Source organism: Bos taurus, chromosome 29 (genome assembly GCF_002263795.3).
Source record: "Bos taurus isolate L1 Dominette 01449 registration number 42190680 breed Hereford chromosome 29, ARS-UCD2.0, whole genome shotgun sequence".
Classification (NCBI taxonomy): domain Eukaryota; kingdom Metazoa; phylum Chordata; class Mammalia; order Artiodactyla; family Bovidae; genus Bos; species Bos taurus.
Genome location: NC_037356.1, coordinates 44,360,227 through 44,372,838, shown reverse-complemented (window position 1 = coordinate 44,372,838; position 12,612 = coordinate 44,360,227). Strand labels below are relative to the sequence as shown.

The 12,612-nt window shown below is 54.5% G+C and overlaps 1 protein-coding gene across 1 annotated transcript; it reads left to right on the top strand.

Moving 5' to 3' along the window:
• Positions 1-211: 211 nt before the first annotated feature.
• Positions 212-2,837, top strand: CD248 (CD248 molecule). Its single transcript, XM_003588045.6, has one exon. The coding sequence runs from the start codon at positions 229-231 to the stop codon at positions 2,557-2,559; it is 2,331 nt and encodes a 776-aa protein (XP_003588093.2). The 5' UTR covers positions 212-228; the 3' UTR covers positions 2,560-2,837.
• The last annotated feature ends 9,775 nt before the right edge of the window (positions 2,838-12,612 follow it).

Below are 12,612 nucleotides of genomic sequence, written 5' to 3'. Positions count from 1 at the left end.
GCCCCCACCCTCAGCACCCCACCCCACTCCTGCCCCCCGCCCGACGGCTTCCTGCTCTGGCGGCCCCGGGGGAGCGGGAGCAGGGAGCTGGCAGCGGCCCCAGCCCCACTCCTTACAAGGCCCGAGCCCGGCCCGGGCCCGCCCCCGGCCCGCCCACCAGAGGCCCCAGTCCCTCCCCCTGTCAAGAGCCGCCGCAGGCCGGGCCCGGGCCAGTCGGGGGGCGTCGCGATGCTGCTGCGCCTGCTGCTGGCCTGGGCGGCCGCGGTGCCCACACTGGGCCAGGCCCCCTGGGCCACCGAGCCCCGCGCTGCCTGCGCCCCGGGCAGCTGTTACGCGCTCTTCCCGCGGCGCCGCACCTTCCTGGAGGCCTGGCGGGCTTGCCGCGAACTGGGGGGCGACCTGGCCACACCGCGGACCCTCGAGGAGGCCCAGCGTGTGGACAGCCTGGTGGGCTCCGGGCCGGCCAGCCGGCTGCTGTGGATCGGGCTGCAGCGGCAGGCCCGGCAATGCCAACCCCAGCGCCCGCTGCGCGGCTTCACGTGGACCACAGGGGACCAGGACACCGCCTTCACCAACTGGGCCCAGCCTGCCACGGGCGGGCCCTGCCCGGCCCAGCGCTGCGCCGCCCTGGAGGCAAGTGGCGAGCATCGCTGGCTCGAGGGCTCTTGCACACTGGCCGTCGATGGTTACCTGTGCCAGTTCGGCTTCGAGGGCTCCTGCCCCGCGCTGCCCGAGGAGGTGGGCCAGGCTGGCCCAGCCGTCTACACCACGCCCTTCCACCTGGTCTCCGAGGAGTTTGAGTGGCTGCCCTTTGGCTCTGTGGCTGCCGTGCCGTGCCAGGCTGGCAGAAAAGCCTCTCTGCTCTGCGTGAAGCAGCCTGAGGGTGGCGTGGGCTGGTCGCGGACGGGCCCCTTGTGCCCCGGTATCGGCTGTGGCCCCGACAATGGGGGCTGTGAACACGAGTGCATCGAGGCGGCGGACGGTCGGGTGTCCTGTCGCTGCAGCGAGGGCTTCCGGCTGGCAGCAGACGGGCGCAGCTGCGAGGACCCATGTGCCCACGCCCCGTGTGAGCAGCAGTGTGAGCCTGGAGGGCCGCAGGGCTACAGCTGCCACTGTCGCCTGGGTTTCCGGCCTGCTGAGGATGAGCCGCACCGCTGCGTGGACACGGATGAGTGCCAGATTGCCGGCGTGTGCCAGCAGATGTGTGTCAACTACGTTGGTGGCTTCGAGTGCTACTGCAGCGAGGGCCACGAGCTGGAGGCTGACGGCATCAGCTGCAGCCCCGCCGGGGCCATGGGTGCCCAGGCGTCCCAGGACCTCGAGGACGGGTTGCTGGATGAAGGGGAGGAGGAAGAGGAGGAAGAGGACGAAGAGGAAGCCTGGGAGGCCTTCGATGGTGGCTGGACAGAGATGCCTGGGATCCCATGGATGGAGGCCACACAGTCATCCGACTTTGACCTGGTCTATAGACCTAGCTTCCCAGAGGACGGGGAGCCAGGGATGCCCTACCTGTACCCCACCTGGCCACCCCCACTTAGTGCCCCTGAGGTCCCCCACCACTCCTCAGTGCTCTCTGTCACCCGCCCTGTGGTGGCCTCGGCCACGCGCCCCCCACTGCCTTCTGCCCACCAACCCGCTATTATCTCTGCCACACGCCCACCCCTGGCCCCGGCCCCCCAGCCCCCCGTGATCCCTGCCATACACCCAGCTTTGCCCTCTGACCACCAGTTCCCCATGATCTCAGCCAACTATCCAGACCTGCCTTCTGCCCACCGACCCCTCATTATCTCTGCCGCACAGCCAGGACCGACCCCTGCCCACCAGCCCCCAGTGGCCTCAGCCAAATATCCCAAGCTCTTCCCTGCTCACCAGTCCCCCATGTTCCCAGATACCCAGGTCGTTGATACCCAGAACACCACGCCTTTGCCTCGAATCCCAGCTAACCATACCCCTCTGGTCACCACCTCCAGTCCCCCTCAACCTCCTGTGACCCGAGATGTCCCGATCCTCAAAGCCCAGGCCGGCCACCATCCCGTTACTTCTCCCGTCCAACCTTCTCGGACCACTGCTTTCAGGTCCCCTGTGCCCCCTGCCCATCAAGTCCCTGTGCCTGCTGCCTCCCAAGCCCCAGCCTCCCACACTCCTCTGCCCCCTCGGAGCTCCACTAGCCAGACCTCTCTCACCAGCGCCCCACAGCCCCGCTCCAAAGTCCCACAAGCCCCAAGGGAAGGTGCTCTTGGCCCCAGTCTGGCTCCGTGGCTGTCCTCGGCAGTCCCCACATCAGCTCCTCCAGCCCTGGGGGAGGCCAGTCCAGCTGGCCGAAGCCGGCGGGATGAGCGGTGGCTCCTGGTGGCACTCCTTGTGCCAACATGCGTCTTCTTGGTGGTCCTACTTGCACTGGGCATTGTGTACTGTACCCGCTGTGGCCCCCACGCGCCCAACAAGCGTGTGACCGACTGCTATCGCTGGGTCACCCACGCCGGGAGCAAGGGCCCGACGGAACCCGCGCCCCACCGGGGCAGCCTCACAGGGGTGCAGACCTGCAGAACCAGCGTGTGATGGGGTGCAGCCCCCTCCCCGTGGAGTGAAGGGGAAGGGGCATGCATTGGACTTATGGCCCAGGCTGCACCAGGGACCCATGGGGGCTGCCCAGCTGGACAGAAGGCTTCCTGCTCCCGCGGGCCCAGCCAGGCTCCTCTCTCAGTCAGCTCCTAGACTTGACTCTTGGGAACTCTGTTTTCTTGGCCCAGCACTCATGGTGGAGGAGACGCTGAGGCCCCCAGGACCTCAGGGGGTGGGTGCTGGGGACTTCTCCAATAAATGGGGTGCCAACCTCACCCAAAGCTTCTGATCCCCATTGGTGCCTGAGGGGAGGGTCTGGGAGGACTCAGAAAAAAAGGAGGGCTTCTTCCTTCAGCTTGTTTGGGCCCCCAAGGAAATAAGGTAAGACTCCTTAAGGGAGGGTATGTTTTAGAGATTCTCAGGGAAACAGGAACCCAGGGAGGGCAGAACCTTGCCTAAGGTCACACAGCAAGCCTAGGAGTGGGAGGTTTGGCATGAAGAGAATTTCATGTTTGTTCCTTTTTTAACCAAAACTCTTAGAAGGTGGCACTGAGTCTGAAATGAGGGCTTCTGCTGACCTGGAGCCAAACTGGGGCTTAGGGGTCAAAGGTAAGCTCTAGGCCTGGTGATTCCGGGGAGTGCAGGGGGCCCAGATGGTGAACTTCTCCTGACTTTCTGCTGGTACTTTTCTTCCTCTCCCTGAAGGCTGCAGAAGTTGGTGGCTGGGGCTCAGATTGTTTGAGTCAAAGGTGTTGTCACCCCTCTGGGTTGTAGGTGCTCCAGAGGCACTCCTCAGGGAGAGCCTAGAAGGCAGGGCTGAAGAGAGCAAGGAACCCGGGAGAGATATCCCATACCCAGCTCCCTGGGCAGCCTCCTCAGCAAGGCCTCTGTCGCTTGAGCCGCACGGAGCCCTTCTGTGTGCCTGGTGCTGGGTCAGGGAGACCCCAGACTGAGAAAGGTTCGGGCTGCTCCAAGCTGAGCTGTCGCGTGAACGGGAGGAGGGGATGGTAAAAAAAAAAAACACACACACACACAAAATCATCACAGCCTGTGGGGACCCAGCAACCGCCCTCATCCTGGGCTCATTGCCTTGGGGACTGCGAGAGGCGGGACCTGGGAGGGGGAGGCGCCAGTTCCCACCAACTCTGTAATTTTTCAGTTGCAGCTTCTAAGGGACCTCTAATTAGGACGGAAGAGAACCACCACGACCACCCACCCGGGCAGGCGGGGAGGGGTGGTCCAGAGCTGCCTTCCCTACGCAGTGCCCTTTGCTACCCTATGACCCCCGGGGGCTGAGCCTGGGCTGGAAGGTTCAGCTGGGCCCCACAGGACCCGGAGAGGAGAGATGGGAGTTGGGACGAATAGGGGCGCGGGGTGGGGGGCGGCGCGGAGGGGGTGGAGGGAACGCTGCGCACCGCCCCCCGCCCTCCGCTCTCACGTTCCTCTTAACTCAAACCAGACGCCCCCACCAGATCCCGCCCAAGCTTTTAAGGTCGGAGGTGCAGCCAGAGAGGTTCACTGGATAGGAGTAGGGGGTCGAGGGGTGTTCCAAAGAGTTAGATCGGAGGAGAAGGTAGGGGGCACGGCCTGTGGGGGTGGCAAAGCCCGCCAGGATGTGAAGGACTGGAATTCCCTCCTGTGACCCTGGGCAGACGATCCAGAGCGCCTCGAGGACAGGAAGGAGTTAAAAGCACTGCTGTCAGAGGGCGGGGATGGGAGTAGGGCAGGGGGCCCAGAGCCGGCTTTTTGTCATCCTGTAATGAGCACCAGATGCGGAGCTGCGTGCGGGCCTAAACAGACGGCCTCCCAGGGCAGAGCCCCCACTAGCGCTGCATTGGGGCTCCGCCTAGACCCGGAGCTGCACTCAGGCTCCTCCCACTGGCTCCGGCCCCGCCTCCTCCAGGCGCGCCCGGGGACTGAGCTATCAGCCGGGTCTCTCGGAGCTTCGAGCCACGCCCACCCACGGCCGGCTAGCGTCCCCTCGGGAACTCTCCGGAGGTCACGCCCACCAAAGCCGCAAGCCTCGCCCCGTGCCAGCTCAGAGATTCTTCCGAATGGTTGCCCCGCCCCTCCGCTCTTCAGCTCCGCCCAGGCCGAGGCGGTACTAGGTCCAGCCCACCTGGGCCTTAAGCCCCGCCTCCTAAGTGCGGCTTGCACTGGGAGACTGGCAATTATTATTGTTATTTTTTTTTAATTTTTGAGACTGGCAATTATTAGTTCTCGCTTCAAGGTGCTCTGAACTACGTCCAGAGTTAACACATTTTCTTCACGCAGCTCCGCCCTTTGCTGAGCTGGGGACTAGGTCCACGAGTGCAGGGAGTCCCGCAGAGACACTAACTCTGTCCGGGGGAGAGATGAAAACTCTGCCCTCCACGAATTTACTTGTTCCCTTCCTCTTCTGGCTACGCCCCAACCCCATTACAAGCCACGCCCCCTCCCTGAGTCTGAGATGGATGGCAGATAGTGAGTGAAGTCACTCAGTCGTGTCCGACTCTTTCTGACCCCATGAACTGTAGCCTACCAGGGTCCTCAGTCCATGGAATTTTCCAGGCTAGAGTACCGGAGTGGGTTGTCATTTCCCTCTCCAGGTGATCTTCCCAACCCAGGGATCGAACCCGGGTCTCCCTCATTGCAGGCAGACACTTTACCGCCTGAGCCACCAGGGAAGGCTCCCCGAGTACCCCCACCCCTCCAAATCTCAGAGGCGGGGCCCCAAGCCGGCCTCCCCAGGGAAGAGCTCCGCTCACATCTGGCTAACACACCTTCCTTTCACACTGAGATAATGGCCCACCTCTAAAAAGCCCCAGGTCCCTCCCGCTAAAAATGCCCAGGAGTCCTGCCCACCTAGAGAGCGCTCCTCTCTCGGGCTTTGAATACGGGCATCAACCATGCAGAGAATGGAACCCAACCTCTCCGCTCGGGTTCCGCCTCTCGTTAATTACAGTACGGCCCACCGTCAGGCCCCGCCTTCTCGGGACCGAAGTCTTGGCCGCTCCGGACCCGGGACTCTCCGAGGTTGCTCACTGCCTGTGGTTGTGATCAAGGCCAGGATGCCGTTGGAGCCGGCCCTGGTGCTCTCTCCTTCCCTGCCCCCGGTTTCCAGTCGTCAAGATCGCGGGTTCTCTGGAGTGCGCTCGGAGTCAGTTGTCAGGAGTCCCGCGGACGGCGTCCAGAAGCGGGCCTTTGGCGCCACCTGTCTTCGGCGCTTGCAGCCACCAGGAAAGCACAGCGCTACTCAACGAACAGTTGCTTCACTGGTTAAATGTTTGTGTAACTCTAATATCTGCCGACTCCCCCCAGCAGAACAGCAGATCTGCTCTCATCGTATTTGGAAGACACCGAGAGGGCTTCACCCTGGCCCTCAAGCTGAGTGGTCTCTGTGTCTTTACAGCAGCTTGCTGTCCTTCCTCTTGAATCCCGTTTCCCAGGGACGAAAGCACAACCTCTCACCTGGGGGCCAAGAACTGTTAGGGCTAGGTCCCTCCTCCTCACTAGCTTGCAAGTGTCCACACCTTTCTTGGGAGGAGGTGTGTATGGCGGGAGGGAGTGAGTTTGGGATCTGAGAGTCACAGTTTTTGGAGTAGGATTGAACTCAAGGACGTCCTCTTTATCAGTGCTCATCTCTACATTTGAAAATATTGGTCTGCTGACTCCCACACTAGTTGGGGACTCCAGGAAGCCAGGAGATTCGAGTTCAGTGCTAGGAACTCAGTAAAATATTATTCAAACAATATTGGGACAGACCAGGGAGCTAAAGTTGAGGGGAATGAAAGTAACACCTACTGAGCACAACCAGGTACCAGCACCCCCTGCTGCAGAGCCACCCCGGACAAACTCGGGGCTCAGTGTGGGATGGCTTCCAGGGGAGAGTCCAGTCCTGGTGTCCTGGCCTCTACCAATGCACGTGGGGCTTGGTGCCAAATAATAGTGAAAACAATAGTAAATGCCTGCAGCACTTATTTTACGCCTAGTCAATTCTAAGGGATTTGCATTTAAGAATCATTTAAGGACCATAACGTTAAAAATATTTAAGAACCATAACAATCCCAAAGAATTGCTAGTTTTGCCACAGTTTATGGATGAAGAAGCTGAAAGCACTTGCCTGAGTACCTGTGTTAAGCCCTGCCCGATTTGACTGAGTAGTAAGTGGAGGTTTGAATCCAATTCTGTGATTTCACCCCTAGAGCAGAGCCAGTGAATAGTGACAGCCATTTCTCTGGTCCAGAAATGCCTGCCTCCCAAGGAACTTGCTTTTGGGGGTAAGGCTGCAAGATGTGGGCTCCCAGGCTGATCATGCTGTGATTGGGTGTGGGGGGCGAGTGAAGCCTTCCTCACAGTCAGTTGTGTTTTTGATGAATGATAATGCTAACTGAGGCATTGCTTGTGACCTGGTAGGATCCAGACAAGGGGCCCAGAACAGGTGCAGCTTTAAGGTCTCTGAGATTGGCCATGATTTTAGCGTGGTTTTGTTTGAGTTTGGGAATTTCTCTCCAGGAGACAAATTAGACAAATTAGCAAATTACCAGGCACCCTGCACTAGACATGCTTGCTTCCATTCCAGCTCTACTGCTTGAGGGTTGCAGACTTTAGGCAGATTCCCTAACCAGTCCTCATTTGAAAAATGGGCATACTATAATACCCATGTAGGAAAAGGAGTTCGTCAAGGCTGTATATTGTCACCCTGTTTATTTAACTTATATGCAGAGTACATCATGAAAAACGCTGGACTGGAAGAAACACAAGCTGGAATCAAGATTGCCGGGAGAAATATCAATAACCTCAGACATGCAGATGACACCACCCTTATGGCAGAAAGTGAAGAGGAACTCAAAAGCCTCTTGATGAAAGTGAAAGTGGAGAGTGAAAAAGTTGGCTTAAAGCTCAACATTCAGGAAACAAAGATCATGGCATCCGGCCCCACCACTTCATGGGAAATAGATGGAGAAACAGTGGAAACAGTGTCAGACTTTATTTTTCTGGGCTCCAAAATCACTGCAGATGGTGACTGCAGCCATAAAATTAAAAGACGCTTACTCCTTGGAAGGAAAGTTATGACCAACATAGATAGCATATTCAAAAGCAGAGACATTACTTTGCCAACAAAGGTTCGTCTAGTCAAGGCTATGGTTTTTCCTGTGGTCATGTATAGATATGAGAGTTGGACTGTGAAGAAGGCTGAGTGCTGAAGAATTGATGATTTTGAACTGTGGTGTTGGAGAAGACTCTTGAGAGTCCCTTGGACTGCAAGGAGATCCAACCAGTCCATTCTGAAGGAGATCAGCCCTGAGATTTCTTTGGAAGGAATGATGCTAAAACTGAAACTCCAGTCCTTTGGCCACCTCATGCGAAGAGTTGACTCATTGGAAAAGAATCTGATGCTGGGAGGGATTGAGGGCAGGAGGAGAAAGGGACGACAGAGGATGAGATGGCTGGATGGCATCACTGACTTGATGGACGTGAGTCTCAGTGAACTCCGGGAGTTGGTGATGGACAGGGAGGCCTGGCGTGCTGCCATTCATGGGGTCGCAAAGAGTCGGACACGACTGAGCGACTGATCTGATCTGATAATACCCATGAGAGCCACAATAATCTGCTGGAGAAAAGAAAGAACTCTACAAGGAGAGACAGGTCTCTTTCTGGAAGCTGGTGAGGACCTTCAAGGTGGCTGCATGAACCTGCTACAGGAAGTGCTATCTGTTTTAGCTGGCAGAATCCAGAAACTGATTGTGAGAGAGCCGAATCCCCAGAAACTGACATCTCACGCCCACCAAGTCCCTACAGTAAAGGTTCCCAAACATTGTCAGTTTACCATGTCCTGAGTGTCTCACTTGATTTTTTCATGGAGTCCCTCGGTCACCCAATAGTTCCATTTAGTAAATAGATATAAACAATGTAAAAAATGCTTGTGTTTTAATACTTCAGTAGTCATTTGAGAAAATAATATAGAGATATTGGAAGATACAAAAATATTTTATTCTTAAATGACCACAGTTGCTTGCCGGTGGGGTGTGTGTACCACTTCTCAAAACTTGGAATCCGACTGGACATCGTCACCTTCATTTCCTGTTCGGCATTGACTTTCACTGCAGTATTTGCTTTTTATCATGGCAGCTGCCAAAAATCCAGCTGTGCAAAGAGATTACGTCATCGAAAGGAATGTAGTGCAACCCGATGTTGAAACCGCCTCAAGCTAGCAGCTTGCCAGTTGTTTGACAGATGTCCAGTGTCTCTGTCTTTCCCTCAAAGTTCTATCTTTCATGGCACCCCATGATTTTGCTGCAGTGCATGGGCCCCACATCAAAGAAGGGATCTTGTTAGATGCCAGGATTCTGACTGAGGACGCGTACAAGGACGGGGAAGAAGGTTTGTGAGGTTGGGGTGCCTGTAACCCTCCCCCTCCCCCTCGCTCCACTCTGTTGCCAGGTTGGTCCCATGGTAGCTAAGGAGAAGATGGAAAATAAAAACAAAATGGGTGTGGGTGGTGGGCAGAATCAAGTTAGGAAGATATATCACACCCAAGAGGAATGACAGGAGCCTATGGAGGGGGGGCAGACCTGGCTTTGGGGGATGAACTCTTAAAACCAGGCAGCCAAAAAGTAAAGGTCTAGCTCTTGACTCATGCATGGTCTCAGAGGGCGTTATGGGAAGCTGGGTTTTCTTGCTCTAATGCAGGCATCCAACAGAAGCTTTGTCAGAGGACTCACAGCAGCCCCGACTAAGCACTGGCCCCATGCTGGGAAGAGTCGGGCTTCCTTGGAACAATACAGAGGAAAAAATTCCAAGGCTTCGGAGAACAGAATTGTAGTATCAGTCTATCCCACTTGTGAGCTGCCTACCCCACAGACTGAGGTGTCACCAGGTCCCAGAGATTCTCCACTCTCAGTGGCCACTGAAAATAGGCTGGTTAAAAAAGCACCCAGAAAAAAAAGAGGGCTTCCCTGGTGGTTCAGATGGTAAAGAATCCACCTGCAGTGTGGAAGACCTGAGTTCAATCCTTGGGTTGGGAAGATTCCCTAAAGGAGGGCTTGGCAACCCACTCCAGTATTCTTACCTGGAGAATTCCCATGGAGAGAGGAGCCTGGCGGGCTGCAGTCCAAGGGGTCGCAAAGAGTCGGACATGACTGAGTGACTGAACACGCATGCTCTCACACAAAAAAGTGGTGCAGTGGTTAAGACTCTGCACGCACAACGCAGGGACATGGGTTTGGTCCCTGGCTGGAGAACTAAGATCCTGGGGGCCACTCAAAGCAATCAAAAATTAAAAAAAAAAAAAAAAAAAAACTTCAAAGTACTGATTAAAATGAGTGCTCCACCTGTATATTTCAGGATAATAATCTCCCCTTTCGAGGTTCTAACCTTAATCACATCTGCAGAGTTCCCTTTTCTGTATAAGATAACATATGCACAGGTTCCAGGGATTAGAACGTGGGCATATTTGGGGCCATCGTTCTGCTGACCATACTTGGGGACCGGAAAAAGGGTTCCAGGTTGGTGCGAGACCCCTCTAGCCACAGCAAGCTGGTCCTGTGGTGGAGCGCCCAGTAGGAGAGACGATGAAGTCTGCTTTTTATTGTCAGCTTGTTTTGTTAGTGAGAACTTGCCACCACCTCCTGCTGCTGTCCAAGCAGTGGGGAGAGGTGCTATTGCTCCTAATTTACATGAAGCAGTCATTCCTGGTCACATGGCTATGGGACCGGAGGGCAGTGTGCGGATACAAGCTGTCACAGCCTCAGGAGTGAAGGCCTGGTTCGGGAGATGTTTCTGTGTTTCATGAGATGATGCTGACTTTTTTGTCTAGGAAGCATCAGACCCCGTACGAATTTGTGTCTAGTTACTCCTCCCTCTTGGGGTCCCTTGAGGTTCTTTCCTGCCATCTGGTCATAATTCAAGTCCATCTCCAGCCATCTGGGGCTATTTAATCACTTTGAATCCCCAAAGGAGACGAGGTCTCAAATGCTCACCTTCCAGGGGTACCTTGGCCCCCAGCGAGTCAGCATCCTTTGATGGCAAGCAAAACAGAAGGAAATCTTTGTAAAACACTGGAAGCTGCGGGGTTAATGTGGGATGAAATTCAGGCCTGGAAACAAGCAGAAGCTGGGGTAGCTTGGAGGACAGAACAGGGATTCAGGAGCAGTGTGATCAGGCCACTGCTGGATGCCTGTCTCCAGCCGGTCTCAGAGTCTTTGAGATTTTGCCTAGAATTTATATTCCTAGCATCCATTTGCCCTTTCTTGCACCACTTGCCTGTAATTTTGTTGGTTGAAGAGCCGGGGAAGCTCCGGATTACAGACCCAGCAGCTTGGTTGAAAGCAGCAGGCAACTGCTAAGTGGCAGTTTCTCTCACTGATAAGGAAATGATAAAAGAGTAGATTTTTATTTTCTTCCTAGTGGATGCTGTACCACAGAACTTGCTCACAAAAGACCCATCTTGGGGCATTTTCCTGGTTCCTGAATGTGTAACTTAGGACGTTTAAACACATGCCAAGCCATGTATCCCCACGTGAACAAGGATTATTACAAGGGGAAGGGTTCAGATGGAGGTCAGGGAACCTGCTGGACACTAAAAAACAAACACATTTGTCCAGTGTTTATCAAGACACTACTATGCCTCAGACTTTCCACAAGGGCTCAGGTCCACGGAAGTAACCAGAAGGAAAGCAGTAAGAATATGTAAGATAGAGCGGGTGGGGGTAGCGAGAGAAATAGGTGAGGGGGATAAAGGGGTCCAGACCTTCAGTTACAACATAGATGAGTCATGGGGCTGAAACATACAGTGTGAGGAGTACAGTGAATAATTACGTAGTAGCTTTGCATTGACAGGTGACAGCTAGACTTATCATGGTGATTATTTTGAAATGTATACAAATATTGAATCACTATGTTGTATGCCATGAATTAACAGAGTACTGTAGATCAATCATACTTCAAAACCAAACAAACTCACAAAAGAAGAGATCAGATTTGTACTTACCAGAAGTGGGGGGTGGGAGGAAAATGAATTGGATGAATATAGTCAAAAGGTACAATGTTCCAGTTATAAAATGAATAAGTACTAGGGATGTGATGTACAGCATGACAAGATAATCAACACTGCTGTATGCTATACATGAAAGTTGTTAAGGCAATAAATTCTAAGAGTTCTTAGAATATTATCACAAGGGAAATATTTTTCTATTTTTTTATCACTGTAAGTCAAATCATTATGCTATACACCTTAAACACATACAGTTGTTGTTGTTCAGTCACCCGGTCGTGTCCGACTGTTCACGACCCCATGGACTACAGCATGCCAGGCTTCCCCGTGCCTCACCATCTCCCGGAGTTTGCCCAAGTTTATGTCCATCGAGTTGGTAAGGCCATCCAACCATCTCATCCTCTGTTGCCCTCTTCTCCTTCTGCCTTCAATCTTTCCCAGCATCAAGGTCTTTTCCAATGAGTCAGCTCTTCGCATCAGGTTGCCAAAGTGTTGGAGTTTCAGCTTCAGGGCCAGTTCTTTTAAAGAGTATTCAGGGTTGATTTTCTCTAGGATTGACTGGTTTGATCTCCTTGCAGTCCAAGGGACCCTCAAGAGTCTTCTCCAACACCACAGTTCGAAAGCATCAATTCTTTGATGCTCTGCTTTCTTTTCTGTTCAGCACTCACATCTATACATGACTCCTGGAAAGACCTGTATGCCAATTATATCTCAACAAAACTGGGGAAAAAAGAAACAGAAAAGGTGACACCCCTCAGGGCCCTGCCCAGGCAGGAGTGGGTGGTGATCTGAACCAAGGCAGAAGCAGAGTTCGGATGGGAGGAGACAGTAAAGTTCAGAGGTGGCTGGAGAGTAGATTTGGACCAGATCCAGTGACTGGCTGAAGATGAAGCCGGGACGATGGTGGCCGCCAAGTTTTGGCTCCCCCTGGTGGTGCCATTCATGGAGGAGGAGACCCATGAGAAGCAGCCCCTTGGGAAAGATGGATGATGTTCAATGTGGGCTCTGTCGCATTTGCAGTATTTGGAGGTCATCCAAGTGGGCCTGAATCAGACAGGAAGACACTTGGATGCCTG

What these genes read in the sequence shown, in the direction of transcription:
- CD248 (XM_003588045.6), top strand. Translation starts at nt 229, where the DNA reads ATGCTGCTGCGCCTGCTGCTGGCCTGGGCGGCCGCGGTGCCCACACTG.